Below are 26587 nucleotides of genomic sequence, written 5' to 3'. Positions count from 1 at the left end.
GCAAGAATTCAGATAAACTCATAGGAATGGGTTTACACCAGATTAAAGCCTGTCCATCTGCTACGTCCAATATTATCCACGGTGTCCACAGATTGGACAACAATTATGGACAGGACCAGACATCAGACCCGTTTGGAATTGGTTTTACATTGTGTGGACAGAAAATATGCATTTTATTTCAGACAGGACATAAATCAAAGTAATAAATCTCTAAAGCACTGAATCTGAGTCACAGGCATCAAAATGAAACCAGTTAGTCAATAGTCATGAATTGATGGTTGTCTCTAATTCAGAGAAAAAAAACTGTGTTGATGTTTAGTTTGAGGGTTTTTTAGATGAACCACCTCCTTCCATCTCCAGTCTATTATCACATTAACTACAGCTTCAGTGCGCCTGAACATTCCCAGGTTGATCTCAGTGCTCGGTGAAACTGATTGTTCTATTTTTACACTGTGGGCTTTGAATACATTCCACATCATTTCACATGAACTCTCCCTCCATTAAACAACATTAAAGATATTTTACATTCTGTTATGACAGAAACATGTCGCTGCTTTACATAAATCCCTGTAGATGTGTACATTATGGACAACACTGGTATGATCTATTAATACCTCCTTTTTAACCTCCTTTATTCTTATTTCTAACTTATTTTTTGTTTTTGATGTGCTTTACTTGTGAACTCATATTTCAATGGGATGTTCCCTGACAGGCATTGTCTCTGCCAAACAACCTAAACCATGGTCTGTAGTAACACAGAAGCACCACAGGGTGGCAACACTTTCACCCAAAGTTAAAAAACTAGTTCCATACAGGATCAACACAAATACAGGTTCCATTAAACCGGAACAAGACACAGCAAGATGATGTCATTAATAGAGCCCAGGTCAAACCGTGGAAACTGATGGAGACTAGGGGTGTAAACAATACACTCGTTTGTACCAACCCTTTTCAGTTCAGGACCTTCAGTACAATATGGAGGTTTACCGAACAAATACATGTAGCCTATGTGAAGAACGCAAACACTCGCCTTAAGTTTCCACATGAACCTTAAGTATGAGCAGGGTGGCCTGAACCAGAACCCATGTACAATATTTTATATCCTAGACCTAGACAGACATCTAAGTGGTCCAAGCTCCATCCACATGCTGAAAGTGAACCAGTATGGCAACTCAGAGCAGCGTCACAGGTACAAAACCAGAGTTCCGTCTTCTCTAAGGTCTCTGATTTGAGAGCATTTCTAATACTCTGTCAGTTATATCAATGGAGAGAGACAAGTTGACAAAACAGGAGCGGTGTGCTGGCATTGTTTCGTGAAGATCGGTTACATTTAAAGTTTTTTTTAATGAAATTGGTCTCCTTCACTGTCCCGGAAGCGTATGGAAGCGAATTTTTTCTGTACCGTTACACCCCTGATGGAGACAGTGATGAAGTATGAGCTGAATGGACACCACTCCAACCATTAGACAAACTGATGACACCTCCGTTCAAACCCAGCATCCGGTTCAGGCCCATTGTCACATTCTGTACTTGTGAACATGATCTCCATCCCTGTGATCCGGTGTCAGTTCGCTGGAACTCGTCCTGGTTGTTTTCAGCTCGTGTCAGAACGAGGCTTCAGTGTGTTCATGTTGGCTGCAGTCCTGGTTCAACAAAGGCGTGGCCCGGGGTGGCATTCGCCGCCGCTGCCACAGGCACTGGTCTGAAAAACAAGCAGGTGTACATGCCATTCCTTATACGGCGGCTGCAGACAGACGGACAGGACAAGAAGATTGAAGATGCAGCATCAAAAGAGCAGACAAATGGAGACAGAAACTTGGATCTGCTGGCGAAGGACAAAGAGACGAGGGCGGAGTCTTGGTGATCGTCCAGTTCTGACATTACATAAGAAGCTCAGAGTTTTCTTTCCCTCTGATTCATGTAACATCATCCAGATGCATTATTTACACAGTGACATCTGCAGATGCCGAGGGTTTGCATTAAAACACAACACTTCTGCTTCCAAAAGTCACACATATAAACAGACTCATGCAAAAACAGAAGAACAGCATCGATTAGAAGATTAAAGGTGCAACTTCAATGAGCATCAATGACAGGATGCACCATCAATCCAATCACACTCATTCTGTAAAATTATATCATCGCAGAAGGCTGAATTATTACACGGACTAATGGTGATCTAATGCAGGAATAGAAAAAATAAACATATCATTTGTTTCATGGTGATATTTTGTTTCAATAGCTGATTTTTTTTCACTCTGGTGACTAGGGATGCAAATTATTAATTCATTAATCGTTAGTTGGTTGCCCTTATCGATCAATTAACGATTAATTGATAAGCAGCGATCTTCCTGAGAACCTGAATTTCTTTTTCAAGACGGTCTATAAGAATAAAAGCTAAATACTGATTATACACTTCATGATAAAAGCGTGTCATATTCCTTAATGATTGATTTATTGAACCATTGGATACAGTCAGTGTTTCCTGTGGAATTCATCTGTTGATGTGGCGGTGTGTAATGGGGGGGGGGCACACGCGTGCATTTCGCCAGTGTATGTGGGGGTGCACGCGCGTGCGTTTCATCGGCGGGGGGTAGAACTCGCATGCACGCAGTATGGCCGGGGGATGCGTGCGTGTTGGTTGGTAACCACGTGTGTGCGTCACTTTTCGCCCTACTTCCAATACTATGGGGGTATGGTGCAGTCCGTGCCCCCGCAGAAGTGAAAGTGAAACTTTTCACTGACTGTAGACTACACCAACCTCCAGGGAAAATGCTCCGATACTGACCTCGTATTTGTGCGTGTATTTATTCAGGGGTGCACTGCTCCCACAAATAGACAGGCTGGTCTGTGTTTGGTCCACCATGTCCATACAGACACTCTAACTCATCAACGCCATGATCCAGTTCAATGACCGGCTATCCCAGCCGCAGCGTCGCAACAAACCGGCAGCCTTCAGACAGGTGCGGACCGGCGGAAAAGGGCAATTAACCGACAATCAATAATTTAATCGAGCAAATTCTTATCAACAATTAATTGTTAGTCGATTAATTGTTTACATCCCTACGGGTGACAAATCGGATCAGAACTTTACTGTTTACATGGACTTTAAGGTAGCACCGATCCGATAATGGGATCCGATATCAGCCCCGATATCAACATTTTAGCTGGATTGGGGATCTGTAAAAGCAACCGATCCATAAGACCGATACTTCCCCTTTATTTTTTTGTAACATGGGCTACATCATGCATACCGAGAGTTGAGTAGAGTTCAAATACCAAAGTGATATCATGAAGCATGTAAATATACACGCCACTTTTAATTGGCATGTTATCTGTACGCATTATAAGCTTTCTGCATGTATTTTCATGTCCCGTCAAATACCATGCAATTAGCAGTTAGGGTTAGGGTTAGGTTTAGTGGTTACGGTTATGTAAACTGGAGATCTTGGAGTTCATTGACACGGGATCAAATGGCATAGAATAACATGCGAAAGGATGAAAATGCATATTTATAGAACACCAAATGCCATAAGAACAGACAGGCAACACGGAGCGAACTAAGAGTTCTCAGATTTGGAGGTACTTCAGCCTTACTACACCAACTAGCTCGATGGCAGTTTGTAATGCTTGTAAAGTGAATGCTGCCAGGGGTGGTGGTAGCACTGCCAAATACAACACGACAAATTTAATTATGCACCTGCAGAAGCACCACGCAAAGAAGCATGAGGAATTCCAGCAGCTCAACAGATCAAAAGGAGCCTCCACTGCTGGAGGTAGTACAAAGCTAATGTTGGTAGATGCTCTACAGAGATGGGAAAAATTTCAATGATATTGGATCGTTATCGGGTATCGACTGATATACAAGGCCCCAGCATTGCTATTGGAACTGAAAAAGTTGGCTCGGTGCATCCCTAATGGACCCTGAATAAATTGATCAGATTCTGTCATTTTAATGAAGTAAATCATTTTGACATAATTGTCTGACATTCCAGAAACAGTAGAGGAAGAAGCAGTGACAGGTGTGAAAAAACTCTGTTTACCTCCGCCAAGGAGGTTATGTTTTTGCCAGGGTTTGTTTGTTTGTCTGTCCGTTAATGTGCAACATAACTCAAAAAGTTATGGACAGATTTTGATGAAATTTTCAGGGTTTGTTGGAAATGGGATAAGGAAGAAATTATTAAATTTTGGTGGTGATCGGGGGTGGGGGGGCCCACCAGGGGGGGCGCAGACCAGAAAATTTCATCAAAATCTGTCCATAACTTTTTGAGTTATGTTGCACACTAACGGACAGACAAACAGACAGACAGACAAACAAACCCTGGCAAAAACATAACCTCCTTGGCGTGGGGGGGCCCACGGGGGGGGGGGGCCACTGATCAGCCTTGGCGGAGGTCTGCGCTCTCCGAGTGCTTCTAGTTATTTCTGCTTTTATTTCCATGCTGCTGTAACATTGATTTCCATTTCTCGTCCCTCTTTAGTTTGTGACTTTTGTCTTTGTCATTAGCTGCTTTACAGGTAAAAATATGTTACATCGATGTATGTCTGATGTAACAGAAGTGTGATTTCTACCCAAACTTCATTAGAAGTGTTTACATGGCACCAATCAGATTAACAATCAGCTGAACAGACTTGTCTCCATCAGAAGGACATAATGATCTGAAGGAGTGTGATCAGCTCAGAATCTCAACAAGACAACGTCCTGGAGGTTTGATATTTTGCGCCAGTTTGAGTTTGTATGTTTGACTTGATATTTAAAGGTGCTGGAGACTTTCGTGACGAATTTTTCATCAAATCTGTAAAACCTCAGTCATGGCCTCAGTATTACGAATCTGTAAGTCTTTCAGTGATTACTCACCTGAATCTCTTGCATTACAGTGAACAATTTCGAAGTGCCATCCACCGTAAACAAACCCATGTGTTTATATTCTGAGCCGGAAGGTAACTCGGGCGTCTTTGGAATTTTTTTGTCGCGATGTGCATTGTGGGAAATGGAGGCTCGCGCTGCCGCTGCAGGTAGGAGTCTCCATTTCCCACAATGCACGTCGCGACAAAAAAATTCCGAAGATGCTCTTAGTTACCTTCCACCTCAGAATGTAAACACACGGATTTGTTTACGGTGGATGGCACTTCAAAATTGTTCACCGTAATGCAAGAGATTCAGGTGAGTAATCACTGAAAGACTTACAGATTTGTGATACTTAGGCTATGACTGAGGTTTTACAGATTTGATGAAAAATTCGACATGAAAGTCTCCAGCACCTTTAAGTGAACAATCTGGGCATTTTTTGTGGTACCAAGCAAGTTGACTCCAACCAAAACTGCAGCTGAAATGTTGCAATAACCAACAAACAGTGCATTCTCTTCTCCAAACAGTCATCCATCTCAAACCAAATCCAGACTCAGACTGGGAGGAAAAGTTTAATGAGACCTGAAGGACTCAACCTGAGTTCAGGAGGAAGGTGAACTGTATCAGACATTACAACCATGTTTACACAACAACGGTTTTAGGATGAAACACAAAGATTTTGTTGTGTTTTGGCCCCATTTACACAGAAATTTTAGACAATCTGAAATGGACACTTTTGAATGAAGCGTCCAGAGTGGAATGTTCTCAAATACAATGACTGTCACATTACACTTTCATTCATGTTGCCATGTGTGAACCAGACGACAACAATAACAGTTGGTTGTTCTTCCTCTGGTCTGTGGAGGAACGTGCAGCGGTCACATGGGATTTGTCACTACAACGTTTAATGGCCAACTACTGGTCTGGTATGAATACTACAGTGTTTTCAATCTATTCAGATTTTAAGTGTAAACAGGGATTATTTTCACTCAACTTTTGTGTTAAACCAACAAGGCAAAGGAAATACTTTTGTGTTTTCGTATGAAATGTCGCACACATGGGGCCTAAACCAGCCTTCACCTGAGATATTCACACAGGAAACTGCAAAATGTTTCACAATAAAAGCCTCTGAGTAGGACTTTTAATGTTTAATTTAAAGGGTGACAGGATTCATGGTGCAGCTCCACAGGATAAACAATAGTTTTTCAGATGCTGTTTCGTTAATTCTTGAGCTTCATAAATGAAAACCTACAGGCTTCTGAAGTTCATGCTACATTAAATAAATCTCTCCACATTCTCAGAATCTTTGGATAATATGTTCTGTATGTTTACATCTAAAATTAGGATTTTATTTCGAATTCTGTCACTGACCTGTTGATAATTAACCTCATTTTATTTTATTTAACCATTATTTAACCTGGTAAGTCAATTGAGAACCAGTTCTCATTTCCAAAAATGATCTGGCCAAGAGGCAGCAGCATGATGCAAATTATACTAAAAAACAACTTATAAAACAATTAAAACATCAAGAATACTCCCATTATATATATATATATATATATATATATATATATATATATATATATATATATATATATATATATATATATACACACACAAAAGTCATTCTCAACAACAATTACTTTTTTGCCTAAATCATTAAATTCCTTAAGTTTTTTTGTGTTTCCTGAATAATCTGAGAAAATGTCTAAGGCAGTTATTTTGGAAAGGTGATGATATACAACACTGAAATCCACAAGTAATCAGAAGGAAGTATATTGATCAGAAACTACAACTAATTAGTTGTAAAATTCAAACTGTTCTTTCTGTTTTAAGTTCCATTTACTTTTACAGTCTTTTTTTTCCCTTCGACATAATTTTTTTTAGAGATTTTACTGCCATCCAATTTGAAAGTCCCTGATTTTTTTTTTTAAATGGTCAGTTTTCTCATATATTTGATGTTTTTTAGGTTCTACTGTAAATAAAACATGGGTTTATGAGATTTAAAAATCATTGCATTTTGTTTTTATTTGTTTTCTGCAGCATCCCATCTTTTTTGGAATTGGTTATAAATAAGATGAAACCATAGATGTGAATTAAATAAACCAGCTGGATCTGAATGTTTATCCCCTTGTACATGGAGTCCTCGGGTGGATCTCCTCCAGTGGATGGTTTCAGGTGGTTTCAGAGGCGTGGTGTTCAAGGCTCGTACAGCAGCGAAGCGACGACACACAGAGGGAATCTGAACAATGTCTGGCAGTGAATGCATCTGTGTGAAACCGCGGTTTAATTAGAGCTGAAAGCACACAGCAGCGGAAAGACTGGAGGAAAATGTTGACACCTGGACCATGATGCAACGCCACATCTGTTTTGATGATCTATTGTAAAACATTAAAAAACACATGTGGATGAAGTTAACGAACATGTAGACTATGGATGTCAAACCTATTTTAATTTAGGTTCCACATTCAGACTGATACGCTCTCCAGCAGATCGGACCAGTAAAATAATAGCCTAAAAATAATGACAACTCCAAACTTTTCTATATGTTTTAGAGTGAAAAAAACTGAACCCTGAGAGGCTGAAGATTCATGGATAAAACACACTTCAGAGGTATTAGTTTTACAGTATTTGTCCCTGCTGACTGTGGGACTGGTTTGGTTAAGGGAGTGGGACTGAAAATGATGATGAATGATGATTTATAAAATTATATTACACAGTTTACACCACAGAGACAAGACAAACTGAATATTGTAGAACCTTTAGGAGCCACAGTGGATTTGTGTCCATGTATGTACCGTTTAATTCTGTGTTGCAAAAAGTAACATTATAGTATGAAATGTTTCCATTACAACTATCTTTCAGCAAAAAATGTGAATAACCTGAACAACCTGAAATGTTTTCAGAAAAATAAGTAAATTTTAACATTTTTATCATTTACACATGTGCATTGCAACGTACAGATCACAGTGGATCTACAAATACACAAAACATTTACTTACAGACAGAATAGTGTTAAAATTGCACTTCTCTTCAGACATTTCACATTTGAAAATTTTGGAGTTGACATTATTTATAAGTTATTATGACTGCATTTTACTATCATAATTTTTTTCATGATTTTAACATCCTTGATTGTTAATGTCTTCATCCCATGGGCCGAATTTGACCCTCAGGGGGCCAGCTTTGGCCCATGGGCCGTATGTTTGACACCCCTGATGTATACTATCCTTTTGTGAATACAGGAGGTTCAGATTTTCTCAAAGTGGAAGAAAAGACTGGTTTATTCACACAATATACTAAAAATACAATCACTGTCTGATTGGAGGAGTTATGAGATTGTTAGCTATCATGAAAACAGCATTAATCTGATTATGAGAAATCAGGTTAACACACCTGGATTTCTCCCAAATACTCTGATGTCTTCGTGCATGTATACCTGTTAATCTGATTTATTTCACTCTTTTACATCTGTACATGTAGAAAAACAAAATGCAGAAAACAGAAGTGATGTAGTCAAATGTAGTAAATCATGTATTTTATATTCACTATATTTAATTCATTAATAATGTTAATTTTCATCAAAGCATAAATTCAAAGGTTATTATATTAGAACAGAGAAAACTGAAGAAAAAGTTGCTTTTTCAGTGAAATATATCATTAGCTGAACATAAACCAAGTGTCTCCATCTACTGACATTGATCAAATCCCGGGGTTTTACTGGTGAATCAATGGAATATAGAAGATATAGAAGATGACGCCGTTTCCATGTTCACTACAGAGCCTCTGAATGCCCAAATGGGTCAAACCTGATGACCATGAAAAGATGAATAACTGTATTTTACACCAATTATTTACATGTATTGATAGGATTAGTGGATCAACAGGTATTAAATATGTTAGATCGATAGATGGTTTTAGGAGACGTGGATGTTTAGGGGTTAAAGTATTTGCGGTGTAAACTGTGTGATCTGATGTAATATTATGTCTTGCTGCAGATTGATTCAGTTTGTGTAAATATCAGTAGAAGAACAAACATTTCACATAAATGGATCATGAATGAGACTGAAAACACTGTGATGTGATCTTTAATCCAGCACAAAACATGCCTTTCTTCTGATTTTCTGATTCCAAATGAAAATCTGCAACACAATCAATATCGACCATCCTATCAAATCTTCTGTTTACTGTCTCTACATGCTTTGTCTTCATCCTGACCAACAGACACTGGACCAAAGTCACTGCAAACCAACATTTCGTGACTCCACTCGATCACGCACATGGAATTTACAGACCTATGTCCATTATCGGACAGGACAGGACCGGCTGTTGACGCCGGTAATAGAAGGGGTTCGGGTCAATGTACCACCTGCTTTTTAAGGGGCAGAATTCTGAGTCGGGTTTAACCTCCAGGATGGTCCACTGTCCGGATCTGGACTCGAAACCGACACCAGGTCTCGACGGTTCGCCTGCTGTCCGATAATGGAACTAGAATCCTGCTGCACAGGTATGCGACCGTCGACAATGAAACGACGTCATCTGCCTGGTTTTTAATACATTTATCTGCACATACACAACCTGACACAACACTGACTCACAACTAAACCAACTAACCAGACTAAACCCACCGAGGCTAACCTGGTTAGCTTAGCCCTGTCACACAAATCAAAACACTTCACAAAACATAGGTTAAATACTTCCAAATTTACGATGTTTTAGCTCGATTTGCTCATTTAGAAAACAGAAACGGAACTGAAAAGCTTTTCTGAAATCAAACTGATCTGATGTTTAATTCGGCGTCAAATCTTTCCAAGAATAAGCGAGTTTTACGACATTTTTAAAAATTCCATAAGGAATGTGCGTCATATTCGCACCGCGGAGCGCCGTACTGTTCTCCAGTTCACAGCGGAGACACGCGCATAAAAACCACGATTATTGTTAATAAATGTTTACAATACTGAATCAAATTAATGCCGAATTATACAACACATGTTTAGGCTGTAAGTTACGTTGTGACATGTACTTTAAATTGTAGAATTCTTTTTCTTTGAGCGATAAAACACTAAACTGTTACACTTCTATGAGAGGTTCGGTCCTGCCCGTCCGGGACCGAGGTTAGCTAACAAACCAAACCGTGTCCGACACGCGAGAGCGGCTCACCTGCAGCTCGGCCCGCTCCACCTCCCAATGGGCCCGCTCCACCTCGAACCGGGCCCACTCATGCTGGAGAAAGTGTAAAATCCCCGGGATGCTGTACTGCGCCCTGGCCACCTCTCCTCCCCCGTCGCCAGTCTGCGGGGCTTTGACGTTCCCGACGCCCGGCGGTAAACCCGAGCCGCCGCTGTTGAAGAAGACCCCGGGGCCCGCCTGCTCGTCCATGGCCGGACCGCGGCGGTGTCGCTCTGGCTCGGCCCGCTGCTCTCAGCCGCGTCAGTAGGATGTCCTCCAGGGGCGCAGCTAGTCCATGAGCGGGGCTCAGCGCCGTCTGGAGCGGCTGTCAGACCGGGAGGGACCGGGGACGGAAAGAGGATGGAGGACACGGCGGGGGACGCTTCCGGACCGGCCTTTCAAATTAAAAGACACAGACAGATTCCTGGAGTAGTAGTAGTGGTAGTAGCAGCATCAGTAGTAGTATTAGTATGAGTGGTAGTAGTAGTAGTAGTCGTCGTAGTAGTGACAGTAATAGTAGTAGAAATAATAGTAGTAATAGTGATAGTAGCAGCATCAGGAGTAATAGTAGTTGTAGGAGTAGTACTAGTAGTAGTAGTAGTGACAGTAATAGTAGTAGAAATAATAGTAGTAGTAGTGGTAGTAGTAGTAGTAGTCATAGTAGTATTAGTAGTAGTGACAGTAATAGTAGCAGAGATAATAGTAGTAGAAGTGATAGCAGCATCAGTAGTAGTAGTAGTAGTAGTAGTAGTAGTAGTAGTAGTAGTAGTGACAGTAATAGTAGTAGAGATAATAGTTGTAGTAGAGACAATACTAGTAGTAGTGATAGTCGCAGCATCAATAGTAGTATTAGTTGTATTAGTAGTATGAGGAGGAGGAGGAGTCGTAATAGTAGTAGTAGTAGTAGTAGTGATAGTGATAGTAATAGTAGTAGAGATAATAGTAGTAGTAGTAGTAGTAGTAGTAGTAGTAGTACTAATAGGAGTGGTAGTATTATTAGTAGCAGTAGTACAGGTACATCTCAAAAAATTTGAATATCATGAAAAAGTTCAATATTTTTTGTCACTCACTTCAGAAAGTGAAACCCATATATTATATAGACTCATTACACATAGAGTGAAATATTTCAAACCTTTATTTCTTGAAATGTTGATGATTATGGCTTAGAGATAATGAAATACCAAAATTTAGTGTCTAAGAAAATTAGAATATTGTGAAAAAGTCCAATATTGGAAAGTCATGGTGTCACACCCTAATCAGCTAATTAACTCTAAACACCTGTGAAGGTTTCCTGAGCCTTTAACGGTCTCAGTTTGGAGCAGTAGGCCACACAGTCATGAGGAAGACAGGTGACTGGACAGATGTCCAGAAGACAGTCACTGACACCCATCACAAGGAGTGTAAGCCACAAAAGGTCATTGCTAAAGAAGCTGGTTGTTCAGAGTGCTGTATCCAAGTATATTCAGAGAAAGTTCAGTGGAAAGAAAAAGTGTAGGAAAAGGTGCCCCAGCCAAAGGGATGACTGCAGCCTTGAGAGGACTGTCAAACAAAATCCATTCAAGAATTTGGGGGAGCTTCATAAGTAGTGGACTGAGGCTGGAGTCAGTGCATCAAGAGCCACTATGCACAGACACAAATGTTGCATTCCTCGTGTCAAGTCACTCATGAACCAGAGACAATGGCAGAAGCCTCTTACCTGGGCTGTGGAGACAAAGAACTGGACTGTTGCTCAGTGGTCCAAAGTCCTCTTTTCAGATGAAAGTAAATTTTACATGTCATTTGGAAACCAAGGTCCCAGAGTCTGGAGGAAGAGTGGAGAGGCACAGAATCCATGTTGCTTGAAGTCCAGTGTGAAGTTTCCACAGTCAGTGCTGATTTGGTCTGCCATGGCATCTGCTGGTGTTGGTCCACTGTGTTTTCTGAATTCCACAGTCAACGCAGCCATCTACCAAGACATTTTAGAACACTTCATGCTTCTTTGTGCTGACAAGCTTTATGGAGATGCTGATTTCATTTTCCAGCAGGACTCTACCCACACTGCCAAAGCTACCAAAAGCTGGTTCAATGACCATGGTGTTACCGTGACTGATGGACCAGCAAACTCACCTGACTTGAACCCCATAAAGAATCTATGGGGTATTGTCAAGAGGAAGATGAGACACCAGATCCAACAATGCAGATGACCTGAAACCAACCTGGGCTTCCATTCCACCTGAGAAGTGCCACAGGCTGATCACCTCCATGACACGAGGCATTGATGCAGTAATTTATGCAAAAGGAGGCCCAACCAAGTATTGAGTACATAGAAATGAACATACTTTTCAGAAGACTGACATTTCTGTTTAAAACATCCTTTTTTTATTGATCTAATGTAATATTCTAATTTTCCAAGACACCGAATTTTGTTTTTTGTTATCTGTATGCCATAATCATCAATTTCAAGTAAGAAAGGTGTGAAATATTTCACTCTGTGTAATGAGTCTATATAATATATGGGTTTCACTTTCCAAAATGAGTGACAAAAAGTACTGAACTTTTCCATAAAATTCTAATGTTTGTTTTTTTTATGTACCAGTAGTAATAGTAGTAGTAATAGAAATACTACTACTAGTAGTAGTAGTAATAGAAGTAATTGGAGTATTAATCGTATTAGTGGACTAGTAACTACAGTAGTTACAATAGTTCAAGTTTCAAGTTTTTGTCATGTGTGTTCAGGTTCAAGTACCATGGCAATGAAACACAGTGTGCCCTGGCTCTCTCTCCGCCCAATATTGATAAATAAATAACCAAATAACAATAACAATCTCAGAAACAATAAAAAATAAATAAATTAACAATAAATAGCACTAACCCTCCTATTGTAAAATAAAAACACTAAATAAATAAATACAATTCTAAAAACTCAAAGTCAGGCTGCAGGTCCCCAGCTACCTCCTTCTAGCTGAGCTGCTGTTCAGCAGCTGTGTAGTGGAGGTGGTGGTGGTAGTAGTAAAAGTAATAGTACTAGTAGTAATAGTAGTGGTGGTGGTAGTAGCATTAGTTAGTAGTCGTAATAGTTGTTGTAGTGGGAGTAATAGAAGTACTGATGATGAATTTCAGAGTCAATAACATTAAACTCAACCCAAACAATAACCTGATGAGGCTTTTAATGTGAAAATAATGCATGTTAACTTTCTTTTTTGTTCTGTTTTATGCTCACTTCACTCACCTTGAAGGTTGCTTTTAACCCCACCCACTACTGTAATTTTTCTCATCCTATTGGTTCATTGACTGAAGGACAGAGATATTAACCAATGGAAAATGTGGAAAAGGATTTAAGCGAATCAGATTCAAGTCTATGAGTTAGGTCCAGAAAAAATAAATAAATAAATAAATATAAACAACACTTTTGAAAATGTATGATTTATATAAGATCAGTAAGAACTAATAGTATATTAATTTGAACTAAAATACATTGAACTCAAGCATTTCCTGCTCGAGGGTTAAGAATGACTGCTGACATTTTCTATTAAAATTGTTTTTCTTTTTCTTGTCTCATCATTGTGCCTTTTCCCCTTTGCAAAGTATGAATGAATGACAGAATTAATTAATTAATTAATTAATTCTTTTTTTTTTTCCTTTTTTTTTTTTTTAATGTAGAATACACAAAATATACAAATAAATAAATATATAAATTTATATACTTTCCAGGATGTGTTTTAAATGGATGCAAAGGTTTATTCATAACTTCCCCAAATCCAACTCAGTACAACCACACAAACTTATTAATTTATATAAATACAATATGTATATATGTTTATTTCAATCAATATAATAATCATATAATCCACTACATATGTGCTAAGTATAAACCAATATAATACATTACAAAATCTACTATAATTTGCGTGGTACCAGTCCATGACCTGGTTGGACGCCATTGCAAGAGCTGTTTCTGTTTACTAAGTAAAAAACAGAAAAAGAAAAGGTAAGGACAGATTCATAAAAAAACATTCAAATAAAACTTGATAGTGTTGTTTTTTCTTTTTACTATAGATGTGGATCCTTCATCTTCTGGTCCTGAAGTTGGAGGTTTCTGGGTTTTTCTTGGTGGTCTGGATAACTCTGATCCAGATCAGCTCTAACCTGATTATTCCATAGACAATAGCAGATTTACAGGGGTTGGACAAAATAATGGAAACACCTTCTATGATGCCACAGTGTTAGGTGTTTCCATTATTTTGTCCAACCCCTGTACCTACTAATGTTAGATAATGAGCAGAGGTCAAGTTGTGAAGGTCAGATTTATGAGTCCCAATGCTCTCCTATGTCTTGAATTGGCGGGTGGGGTGGGGTTGGGGGGATCTCCTGCTCACACGCCATCTATGACGATAGTCTCTATACGGTAAAGGGAGTTAAATCTAAACAAGAATAAAGTCTGATCATGAAGAGACAACTATCTATTCAAGCAGGATTTGGGTCTGCATGAAAAACAAAGTGCAGCCACAGAAGGTATGTAGTGTATTATTATACAGCAGGAGCTATAGACCTGCATGGACTGAATATTATGTTTGAATACAGCCAGTGACTGAATGAATCACACACAGTTGTCAAACATAGGCCTATACCTCTACTGTATCCTGTTGTTTCTTATTTTAAATTATTTGGAATCCAATGGAATTCAATGCCATAACTGAGGACAACCTCATTAAAGCCAAATCTTCGCTTTAGTTCCAAAAGGTCACATTAGTGGGTTCAATTATATTCTTTTTTTATTAATGTATGATACTAAAAAAAAAAAAAAGAGTTTTATGTGATTTGAAATATTTATAATGTTAATTTTGCTTTGCCCCCTTGAATTCCCACTAGGACTCAGACCCTGGACCCCACCATTCTCGCAACCCCCCACCCCCCCTTCCACTTTTTCCTGGACCCGCCACTGGCAGATGATCAGGCTGACTGCGCCATGTGCTAATCAGCTGATGCGCAACAGCCGCCGCCGCTATTTAAGCCCCGGACCGGAGCCACATGGTGAACCGGCTCCTCCAGACCAGACCCGAGCCATATCAGACCTAGACCGGACCAGATCCAGCTCTGTATCAGACCCGGACCGGACCAGGACCCGATCAGACCCAGACCCAGACCCAGACCCAGACCCAGACCCAGACCCAGACCCAGACCAGGATCCAGACCAGGATCCAGACCATGCCTCCGTTCGACAAAACACCGGTCCAGAACAAACCCTTCAAACAGAGGAAAAGCTTCGGTAAAAACTCAGAAAAGACACAAAAAACAGGAAAAAAAAAAAAAAACACTTGGAAAGTCGTCTTTAAACCCTGACCCTCTCTCTGTCTCTGCAGCGACCAGGAAACAAGAGGTGGCGGGGATCCGGATCAAGTTCCCTAACAAGATCCCGGTAGGTTGTGCGTCATGACGCACCGGTGCGCTTTGTTCTGGTTCTGGTTCTGACGTCCTGACCCGGTTCTCCAGGTCATCATCGAAAGGTACGAGAGAGAGAAGTTCCTGCCTCCTCTGGACAAAACCAAGTTCCTGGTTCCGCATGAACTCACCATGACCCAGTTCGTGACCATCATCAGGTACAGAACCGGGATCTGGGTTTAATGGGGGACACAAGGATTAAAAAAAAAATAAAAATAAAAATAATAAAATAAATCATAATAAACCTGAGTTGAACGTGAAAGAAATGGATTAAATCCTTAAACTTTAACACATTACTATATTTTATTGATTATATTTATGAAACTTATGCTAATGAAGAGAATGAAAGCAATGATGTAAGTGAAAAATGAGTAAATTAAACTGATCTGAAACTGTCATTTTATCATTTGTTCATATTTCCTGGCTATAGTGTAAAATCCTAGATGAGTTGCACAATTTTTGTAAATAGTGAGATAAAACAGTGTATCTAATGCTTTTTTTTTTTCAGATTATCATAAAATATTGACTATAACAGATGAATACAACCTTAATTCTAAACTTTACATCTATTTCACATGAGCTTCTGCTCTGTGGTGGTTTTCTGTTAATTGTTAATTTAACTATTTATGTTTAAATGGTAGAAAGGCATGTTTTCACCAAAAAGGACACTAACGGGTGATGCACAAAGGTTTCTGTGTCATATCTTTAATATTTACCATATTTTTGGCTTTAGAAGGTGTAACATGGCAAAAATGGATGTTCATAAATATTTTAGGTGGATGTTGACTGATGCCATATTTAACATGTCTCTAAATCAGCAAAATCCTTGAATAAGTAGAGAAAGTTATGGCTTAAACTCAGACAAACTTGTATTTATGATAATATTTTTTTATTTTTATTTTTTTACTCTGAGGTTTACTGTGGAGTAAAATGTCCAACTGACTGTGAATCCTGACTATTTCCTGTTTGCGGATCGGTCTATTCTCTGGATTTGCACATCTGGTTTCTTCTTCCACATTTCTCAGATTCTTGTCATGATGACACTGCAGACACTGAACAGTGTGTGTTTGTCATTTGTCACATTCTGTTGTGTAACAGAGTCACTACTCAGGCCTTAAATCTGTCATGAGACGTGTTTTCTGACCCAGTGGTGGATGTAGAAAGAAATGGGGGGGGGGGGTGAAGAATGAATATAATTCAACCCACTAATGTTAAGGAGTTGGCTTTAATAAAGTTGTCCTCAGCTATGGCATTGAAGTCCATTGCATTCCAAATAATTTAAAATTAGAAACAACAGGATACAGTAGAGGTATAGGCCTATGTTTGACAACTGTGTGACTCAATCACTGACTGTGTTCAAACATATCTAATGTTCAGTCCATGCAGGTCTATAGTTCCTACTGTGTAATAATACACTCCATACCTTCTGTGGCTGCCAGGTTTTTTTCATGCACACCCAAATGCTGCTTGAATGGACAGTTGTCTCTTCATGATTATTAGACAGTATTCTTGTTTAGATTTAACTCCCTTTACCACATAGACTCTCATCATAAATAGTGCATGCACAGTAGACACCCCCCTCCCCCCCAAATGCAAGACGTAGGAGAGCATTGGGACCCATAAATTTGACCTTCACGACTTGACCTCTGCTCATTATCTAACATTTGTTGTCTTAACCCTCAGACACAAGTATTTTGGACAAAGACTTACAAATGAATTCTTCCCTACATTTAACCATTTACTATATTATCCTCTACATTTTGTATTCAGTGTAAATCATGTATTTTCCTATATTTAATCGACTGATCATGTAGATGTTCATAAAAGCTTAGATTAAATTCAAGGTTATTAGATCAAAAGTGACCCTTGTAGTAAAATCTGTCAAAGTGAACATAAAACAAGTGCCTCCATCCATTATCATTTGTCAAACCAATAGTAATAAGTTTTAATGAAGTGCCTTTCTGTTACTGATGGTGTTGAATCAAAACCTGTCAATTTTTGGGTCATGGATTTGGTTCTAATGAGGCGAGTTTTGGTTTTGTCCTTTTTAATTTGAGGAAGTTTGAGGTGAGGGATGAGTTCAATTAGGTGGAAAGATGGAGCTGGATGTTACCTGAAAATGGATGTTGAATTTACAGAAAATGTTACCAAGGGGGAGGAGGTCAGTGATGAAGAGAAGGAGCCCTAGGACAGAGCCCTGGGGGACACCTGTAGTAACCGGAGAGGGATAGTATCTGAATGATTTGAGCTGAATAAATGGAGAAGAAATAAAACTACATGAAAATGTTTACAATTACAAATATCACAAAAAATGTAGATAATCTGGAAAAATGAGTGCAATTTTAACAATATTCTCTGCCTGTTACTAAATGTTTTGTGTACTTGTAGATCCAATAACTCAGTTTACATTCACACTAATTCACTGATCATTATCTGATTATCAGTGGTGTAGTGGTCCCTGGAGAAGTGGGTATACTCTAAATTTTTGGCTTTTTTTTTTTTTTTTTAAAGTCCAGAAAAACGCCGTTTTAGAAACAGTGACACATAAGAGTACTCTAATTTACCCAAAAATCCATCAGTAGTATTTGCTCACTATTATAAAATTATCACGACTTGATCAGGAGCAGTTTGTAGGTATTACTGGTCACACAAGCAGCTTCATAAATGTAAATGTATTCAGCATGAGGAAAACAAAGGATAACATTAGCCTTTCATAACAATAGCTTTTCATAAAATTAGCCTACTCGCACAGTTTAACTATTGGGGACAAAATGTCTTCTCCTCTGTGACTCTTTCTGAAACAGTGGCGATTTCTCATAGACTGCAAGGGAAGCCCAGCTTCCCCTAAAATTACGAAAATTAAATGGTTAAATATGTTCGGTTGTGTTGACATTTTATTGACTACAAATGTGTTAGAACACATTCATCTCACAGATGAGTTCGTTCAGAATCAGCTTTATCACAAATCAATGGACGCGATGTTGTTCACTTCTCATACATTCCCGTTGCGCTGTTTTCTCACACATCTCTGCTCAGTGCATTTGTCCGTAGACACCGGGCGTCTATGGGCTTCAATGGGACTGAGTGGAACACTTTTTTTTCATTGCCTCAAAACTGGACGGTAATTGGATAAATGCCACGATGTTGTCCCGCCCCTGGACGCTGGGCGTCTCTGGGGGTGAATGGAGCTGTGGGCGGAGCTCGGCTGGGCTGGACGCCAGAATCCCATGTGCTGATTGGAGGATCAGTTGAAAGGCTGAATCCCATTTGATTGACAGCTGTTTTCAGATCTACTCCTTCACTGACACAGTTCAGTTTAATACCGCCGCGCATTCTGGTGTGAAATCAGAGAAACCACTACGAAATTACTCATTCATTTCTTGCACTGTAAATAAAACACACTCATTGTACTTCCTTGTTTCAATTTAAGATAATTTCAGTGTTTTCTTGTTTCAGTTACATAATTTAATCATTTCTTGTTCGAGTTTAATATCGTTTTGTATATGGTTAAATCAATCAAACTGTCGGCTAGGTTGGAGTGAAAGGAGCATTTCTAGTTACAAAGGCTGAAGTCTTACACATGGAACACAATGGGCCAAGGTAATCTAAGCAGAGAGGACACTGGTCCAGTCCCTGGAAAAGACGCCTACTTGGTACGATAAGGTCACTGACCATTTTCTTAAAAAGGAACGAAGGGTATGTTTAAATAACTTTTTTTTTTTTTTTTTGATGTAAGCCAACAATAAGCTTCCCCGTCTGAAAGACGAGCAGCCGCCACTGTTCTGAAACTACCCTAAAACTTACCTCAGAATTATGTATTCCATGAAAGTAGATTCTCTCGGTGTCACTCAGTTGAAAGACATTTATTCTACCTTTCTCATTCGCATTTCCAATAATCGCGCATCTTTCAACGAAATGGGCAGTGACCTGTCAATCAACTGGGATGGCACTGGCACCTGAGGTGTCCAATCAGGTTCCAGAGGTGGCCAGTGCTAGTTGGGAATATTTTCCTCAGAATGACTCGCCCTACTCTGCCTCTGATTGGCTCATCAGTCCTCATGCCTAAAGTTAACCAATCTAATCAGTGAAGGCAGCGAGTACCAGCCAGTTGGAGGCAGAGTAGAGCGGGTCATTGCTTCACCATCCTAGGGGGGAAAAAAAGAGCAATTTAGCTCAGATACTACTGAATGGTGCATATTAGGGGGGATTTAGAAGTGGACTTACCCAATGCTGACTGAAAAATAAGTGGGTATACTCCGTATATCACTGTATACCCTGGACTACACCTTTGCTGATTATTATTATTATTATTATTATTATTATTATTATTGGTCATATAAGTACTATAATCTGATATGTTTTACCAGATAACAGCAGTAGTCTGATTAAGAGAAATCAGATTAATGCACTTGGAATTCTCCCAGTGCTGTTTTCCTGCATGTATTCAGGTTAATTTGATTTAATTACGTAATTCTTTTACATCTGCACATGTGGAAAAACAAAATGTAGAAAATAGATGTGATGTAATTAAATGTGGGCTGGAGACAAAAACAAGTTTGATTCTACTGTCTCTACATATGTAGGAACTTGACTGAAACATCTAAACCAGGGTTTTCAATTACTGTATTTCTGAAGTGCATGTAAATGCATCAGATCAGATTATTAGTTATCTGATTATTAATAGTTATTGAATTTCTATGGTTGTGGAAACTGACTGTTTTAAGTTGACATAATGTTGAAATTGCTCTTTTCTTGAGAAATTTCGCATTGATGGATGCTCAGGTTATTCTCATTTTCATAATGTAGTTTTATTCTTTTCACATTAAAATACAGGGAAATGATTTCTAGACGTTCTTCTTATTTTACTGGTCTGGCCCATTCAAGATCACATTGGTCTGAATGTTGAACCTGAACTGAGTTCACTGGCCTTGTTTTAACTGTTGGTTTAACCGGTGTTTCTCAATTGTGTCCAGGAACCGGATGGCGTTACTGCCGACCCAGGCCTTCTACCTGCTCATCAACAACAGCGGCCTGGCCAGCATGTCCCTGACCATGAACCAGGTCTACAGAGACCACCAGGACGAGGACGGCTTCCTCTACATGACCTACGCCTCACAGGAGATGTTCGGACACTGACGTACACACCGCCTTTTACTCTGTAAATACACCTTTGTATATACTGTAATGTGACAATGAACTGTGTGAAGATGTATTTTAATCTGTGTGGATCAAATAAATCTTATGTTAATATTAAAAACTCTCTGATCAGATGTCTTCTTCATCACCATTGGATCAGGCCATGGTTGAAATGTGTGGTTAGGGTTATGATCAGATGATGGAATAGAGATGTTGAGTTTCTGGTCTAATTTACATAAACCAGCTTCATTTTGGAGGAAAGACATGACTTCAGACTAAACTGTCTGAATGCCTTTTCATTTACGGTTTGAAACCAGAAGCCTCTTAAAATGAGTGTTTACGTCAGATCATTTAGATTTTAGCCCTAAAAACATCCACCACCAGTGACCAAAAGTATCCACCAATGTGAAATGCAATGATTTACATTATATCAAATGCATTTCATTCAAAATGGAGCGCAAAAAAATGGATTATATCAAAGTTGCATTTATACATGTAATGAAAATAAAATTGAAATCCTGGAAAAAATGAGCAAAATACTTGAAATGAAAGTGAACAAAACACTTGGAAAGGAAAAACTTACCAAAAAATGTTGAAACATGGCATAAGTCAACAAATGCCTAAAGAAATGACAAGTTGGAAATACTTGTTTTATCTAAAATGAGTAAAGAGTAATATAAAAAGTTTAGAAATTTTTTTTTTTTGCTAAAAAAGATAATAGTAAAATAAGCAACAAGCTGAATGAAAATGGTGTAAGTAATCAATAAAATGAATAACAAATCAAATATGATAAAATAAAAACTAGAAAAGCACTTGGAGAGTGCAGACCTCTGCCAAGGCAGATCAGTGCCCCCCCCCCCCCCGATCACCACCAAAATGTAATCATTTGTTCCTTGTGCCATTATCAACATGTCCTGAAATTTTCATTCAAATCCGTCCATAACTTCTTGAGTTATTTTGCACACTGACAGACAAACAAACCAACGCTGGCAAAAACATAACCTCCTTGGCGGAGGTAATAAGCCACAAACTAAACCAATAAAAATGGATCAGAATTTACATAATAACAGAAAATAAACACAAAATGAACAAAACAGCCAAAGTAATCAAAAACAAGAAAAGCACTCAGAGCGCAGACCTCCGCCAAGGCAGATCAATGCCCCCCCCCCCCGATCACCACCAAAATTTAATCATTTGTTCCTTGTGCTAGTATCAACATGTCCTGAAATTTTCATCCAAATCCATCCATAACTTTTTGAGTTATCTTGCACACGGACAGACAGACAAACCAACGCCAACAAAAACATAACCTCTTTGCCGGAGGTAAAAATAAACTAAAAAAAAAAAATTAAGGAAATATAAGTGCCATGAGCAAAATCAGGTTGGAGATGTTTGTTTTTATGTTCAGTTAATGATATATTTTGCTGGAAAAGTCACCTTTTCTATAACTTTTTAATTTACTCTGAGCTTTTCCATCTACATGATCAGTGAATGAAATACATGAAAATACATGATTTACACTGAAAAATGTAAAATAGTGAATGATATTATAATAAATGGTGATAAATCACTGAAGGATAATGGATAAATGTAGAGAAAAATTAACTTGGAAGTAGCCACAGAAATATTTCTTGAAGAGTTAAAGATCAGATCTAAGTTTCCTTCTGGTGCAGTTCCCCTTCTGTCCATCAGGTGGAAGCAAAGATCCACTAAACTGGACCAGTGACACCATCAGAACTAGTTTAATCACAACAGAACTTTATTCACATGAAGTGGTTCCATCTGCTTTAAATGACTGAATCTCAGTAATCTGTAAATTCTACCTGTGATATTAACATATATTGTTTGTTGGAACGTTTCACACGTTTTGGAGGATTTTATTGGTGGGTCAAGATGTTAAAGTTCCTCCAGTCATTATTCAAAGTGTTAATATTTTTCAGTTCATATCAACTCAATCTGAAAGAGCTGCTTTTTATGATGAAAAATTGTGAGTATGTGCAATGACAAGTGAAATAATGTCTTCATGATGCTTTTATTTACATTTACAGAACAAACATCTGTTAAAATTAAGATTTTTGCTCCAGGATCATCAGTTCTAGGTCAATGTTTTTACGCAGAAAAACACAGAATCAAAAAAGTACATTTTCACATATGAGGAATTTGTCTTAATACAGTGGATACAAAACATATAATTAGAAAATCAAAAGCAACACCCAATGAATGAAATATAAATATATTGAAATACACAGGAATGTACAAAATGTGGAATGATGTGAAACTTACAGGCTTTGGGGTGTGTGAAAAGAGCATCTATACAGAACAAACAATAGATTTTAACATCAGCTAAATGTTCTTAATTTGAGTTTCTTTAACACGAGTTTCATATGAATTGAAGCTGAAGTTACAGACGATTCATAGATATTTTTCTAAGTGGTTTTTTTTTTATATCAACATTTTTAGTTTCAGCTTCAGTAATATACTGAATACACTGGTCTGCAAGTAAAATGTTTCCAGAATAAGACTGGTTAAACTTGACCAAATTTAAGTCACTAAAAAAGAAGAATTAAGTCAAAAGTGCTAGTTGGTTGTTTCTAAGATACAGTCTTGGGACAAAATATCAATTTCTGAGAATAAATGAGAGAATGAGTTTTTTTCTAAAAGGAATGTTTTTTTCAGAGCTTCCACATTTACCTCAAAACACTGTCTGCACATGACAATACATTCACTTTTCAGGTTCTTTCTGGTGGAACATTTTTAAATCCATTGTATAAATGTACATAAACCAACACATACTCTACACACTATCATATACATTGAAAACATGAGCTAACCAGCACTTTAGTCATTTGTTTTCTGATTCATCTTATTAAAGTATGTACGATTTAGCACATTTAATGTCTGAAGCAGATGTTTTCTAAGAAACTGTAGAGCAGTGTTATTCATACCATAACAGATATTTTATGAATGTTCATTTACATATGTTAATTAAGAGAGAGAAAAAAAAGAAAAGGTTATTATTTGAAAAAAAAAAAACAAAAAAAAACCCAACACATTTTAAGACGGAATAAAAATACTCAAAATATTAGTTAAATCAAGTTTGGGTCAGGAATAATGAAAAATGAGGTAAAGGGTATTTGTTGGTTGTAGATTTACTTCAAAACACAGAATACATTCACTTCACTGAATGAATTAATTGAAATTTGACCAAACACAAGGCGAAAAATGTTTTGACTTCAACTTCATCAAACTTGCAGTGTATTTAGCATATTTTAATGTGCTTTTATGTATTTTAGCATATCTTTTTGTATATTCCTGTGCATTTTTTGTGTTTTTCAAGATTCAAGAGCTTTATTTTTCCCTGGGGGGCAATTGTTTCTGCCACAGTTAAATCAACAACAATGACAAAACAAAGTGAGACACAAGACAACGATCACATAAAAAATTGGTGGTGCAGTAAAAACACATTTATTTATTTATTTATTTTAACTTGTCTTGTCCAGCATCTTAACAGCAGAATGGTAGTCTGGCTGCCTTTTGGTGCTGACAAAATTTGCTTTGCCAAGGGAAACTTCATAAAGCATATGAAGCTCCCCTTGATATTCTTCTGTGTTTATTATGAGTTTTGTTGAACCACATTTCGATGCTGGACCTGACGTGGGGGGTGGGGGGGTGAAGGGGAGAGAGCAAGAAAGAAGAAGGTGGCGAAGACCCTCACAAGAAAGTATCAACAATACAAACAGTCATAACCATGGTGATAATTATAATGGTAACAATAACTACAACCAGAACTGAGTAAACTGGGCAAAAGAGAGAGAGAAAAAACAAAACTACAAGAACACAAACATGCAACCGCACTCCCTCCAAGGACCAGGGGCCAACAAAGAGGGCCCCAAGGTCCAGCCAACCGGCAGACACCACAGAGAGAAGGGATCCAGCCCACCCCCCTGAGAGGCAACAGTGCGCCCGCCCCGAAGATGGTCGAGGGAGGCCCTAGCCAGAGGCCCCACAGCAGCCGAGCACAGGCCCCAGGGGGCCAGGGACGCCAGCCACCACATCCCCGCCGGGGGCAGGCCACCTAGGTGCAAGCAAGGCGCCGGTCCCCAAGCCCCATGAGCCCAGGAGCCACCCATCCCCCCGGGCAGGGGTCCCACCCAGCACACCGGGCGGCCAGGCTGGCCCAGACAGCCACCTGCCGTGGGCCAGTGCGCACCCTGATGCCATGGTCAAGCGGCCTGGGGGCCCAGGGGCCCGGAGGCCCGGAGGCCCACCTCCCCCATCCCTGCCCACCATCCCACCAAGCCCAAACCCCACATGCCCTCCAGTCCCCCACTCACCCAGACATGCATATGCACACACACCCACTGACACCCAGACACACACACCACCCATCCCACATGTTCAGCCATTCACACACACTCACACTCACACGCACAAACACCTCCACCCATGCCCATACACCCACCTACCCACATGCACGCCCACATGCACACACCTACTTGTACACACACACTCACATGTGTACCCACACCCATCCACAGCCCCCACACATACTTAAATAAAACATGTATTTAGTAAATTTTTGTGTTTATTGTGTATTTTAACATATTTTATATATTTTAGTGTATTTCTTTTAGCATATTTTAGCATCTTTAAGCATCTTTTAGCATATTTTTTTTCTATTTTTGTGTATTTTTTTGTGTATGTTTTGTATATTTTTGTGCCTTTTTTGTGTACCTGAGCATATTCTAGTGACTTTTAGCATTTTTTGTGTATTTTAATGCATTCTAGAATATTTTAGTGCATTTTAGCTTAATTGTATATTTTAGTGTATTTCTTTTAGCATATTTTAGCTTCTTTAAGTGTCTTTTAACAAATTTTTTGTCTATTTTTGTGTATTTTTTAGAGTATGTTTTGCATATTTATTTGTAGTTTTTGTGTACCCAGGCATATTTTAGTGACTTTTAGCATTTTTTTTTGTATTTTAATGCATTCTAGAATATTTTAATATGTTTTAGCATATTTTTGTGTTTTAATGCCTTTTTTGTATATTTTAGTGCATTTTAATGCATTTTAGTGTAAGTTTTTGTCTATTTTTTGTGCATGTTGGTGCCTGTTGGACTGCTATTTATATGAATGCAAGGTCTGCAGAAACCCTGATTATCAAATATCTTATAAACATTTCCCAACTTTATCAAAGTATAGTAGATTAAACATGTTATATCTCTGACGCAGGTCATTTACATCAGTGAAATACACTTCAGTGTTTATTAAATTGTTAAAACAGGTTAAATCCATCAGTTTGAGGATGTTCCAGTATCTTATTACCATTAACTCTTCTCCTCAGATCCAGTTAATGACTGGTTTTATTTTTGTGTTCGGGTTGAATTTCCAGTGGTGATGAGGACCCTTAATCTGCCTCTCACTCTCATAACACTCTTTAATTCCTTCGTTCTTCAGTAAAATGAACATGGTTTCATTAGCATTAGTATAAATGTTGTGTGTTTCCTGAAGGGGGCGCTGTCTTCTTGTCACACGGCGTCCTTTACCCATCAGCCCCTACACTAATGAACACCTCCTCCGCCAGATTTCATTACAGATGTCGTTAACAGGGCTGATGGGAGTTTCTGCTCCATTAACTGCAGTGAAATGAACTAAAGTGACAACGTCCAGCGAATGTTGAGCAGAAATCATATCTGAAGACCCAACAGAAATGAACGAACTCAACCAAACACTGAGCCAACATCAGCCTCCACTATGGATTTGAACCTGCAAGAGGTGGAGATCAGCATCAAACCTTGTCTACAGAGTAAAGACATAGACAACATAGAAAAGGGAAATAAAATGATGTTTAAAGGAGACCTTTCCTCTGATGTAGAATCATCTCTGAAGTCGGTGAAGGTTTGATTGGACTTCTAAGGTCTCATTATTGACATGTTCTAATGACATCTTCCCAGTGACATTATGAGTAAATAATCAAACTCAGTCTCATCAAGGGTTAAAACCTCTTCATTCCTG

General features: G+C 38.7%; 2 protein-coding genes across 3 annotated transcripts in view; one reads left to right on the top strand and one right to left on the bottom strand.

Annotated features, from left to right (window-relative positions):
* The window catches only part of strn (striatin, calmodulin binding protein), a 73761-nt gene extending 63390 nt beyond the window's left edge, over positions 1-10371 (bottom strand). For both annotated transcript variants that reach the window (XM_030160159.1, XM_030160242.1), the window contains exon 1: positions 10010-10371. In XM_030160159.1, the coding sequence (XP_030016019.1) occupies positions 10010-10228 (219 nt within the window). In that variant the 5' untranslated portion in view covers positions 10229-10371. The remainder of the gene's footprint in view (positions 1-10009) is intronic.
* A 4660-nt stretch (positions 10372-15031) lies between these two features.
* map1lc3c (microtubule-associated protein 1 light chain 3 gamma) lies at positions 15032-20603 on the top strand. Its single transcript, XM_030144085.1, has 4 exons — positions 15032-15263; positions 15358-15413; positions 15488-15594; positions 20410-20603. The coding sequence occupies exons 1-4, from the start codon at positions 15203-15205 to the stop codon at positions 20570-20572; spliced, it is 387 nt and encodes a 128-aa protein (XP_029999945.1). The 5' UTR covers positions 15032-15202; the 3' UTR covers positions 20573-20603.
* The last annotated feature ends 5984 nt before the right edge of the window (positions 20604-26587 follow it).

This window comes from Sphaeramia orbicularis, chromosome 1 (assembly GCF_902148855.1).
Source record: "Sphaeramia orbicularis chromosome 1, fSphaOr1.1, whole genome shotgun sequence".
NCBI lineage: Eukaryota > Metazoa > Chordata > Actinopteri > Kurtiformes > Apogonidae > Sphaeramia > Sphaeramia orbicularis.
The sequence above is the reverse complement of the archived record's forward strand: the minus strand, read 5'-3'. Positions and strand labels throughout refer to the sequence as shown.

Excerpts from the sequence above, each read along its gene's own strand:
- map1lc3c (XM_030144085.1), top strand. The coding sequence starts at position 15,203 with ATGCCTCCGTTCGACAAAACACCGGTCCAGAACAAACCCTTCAAACAG. Across the intron at positions 15,264-15,357 it reads CAAACAGAGGAAAAGCTTCG|CGACCAGGAAACAAGAGGTG; the intron begins GTAAAAACTCAG and ends CTGTCTCTGCAG. Across the intron at positions 15,414-15,487 it reads AGTTCCCTAACAAGATCCCG|GTCATCATCGAAAGGTACGA; the intron begins GTAGGTTGTGCG and ends CCGGTTCTCCAG.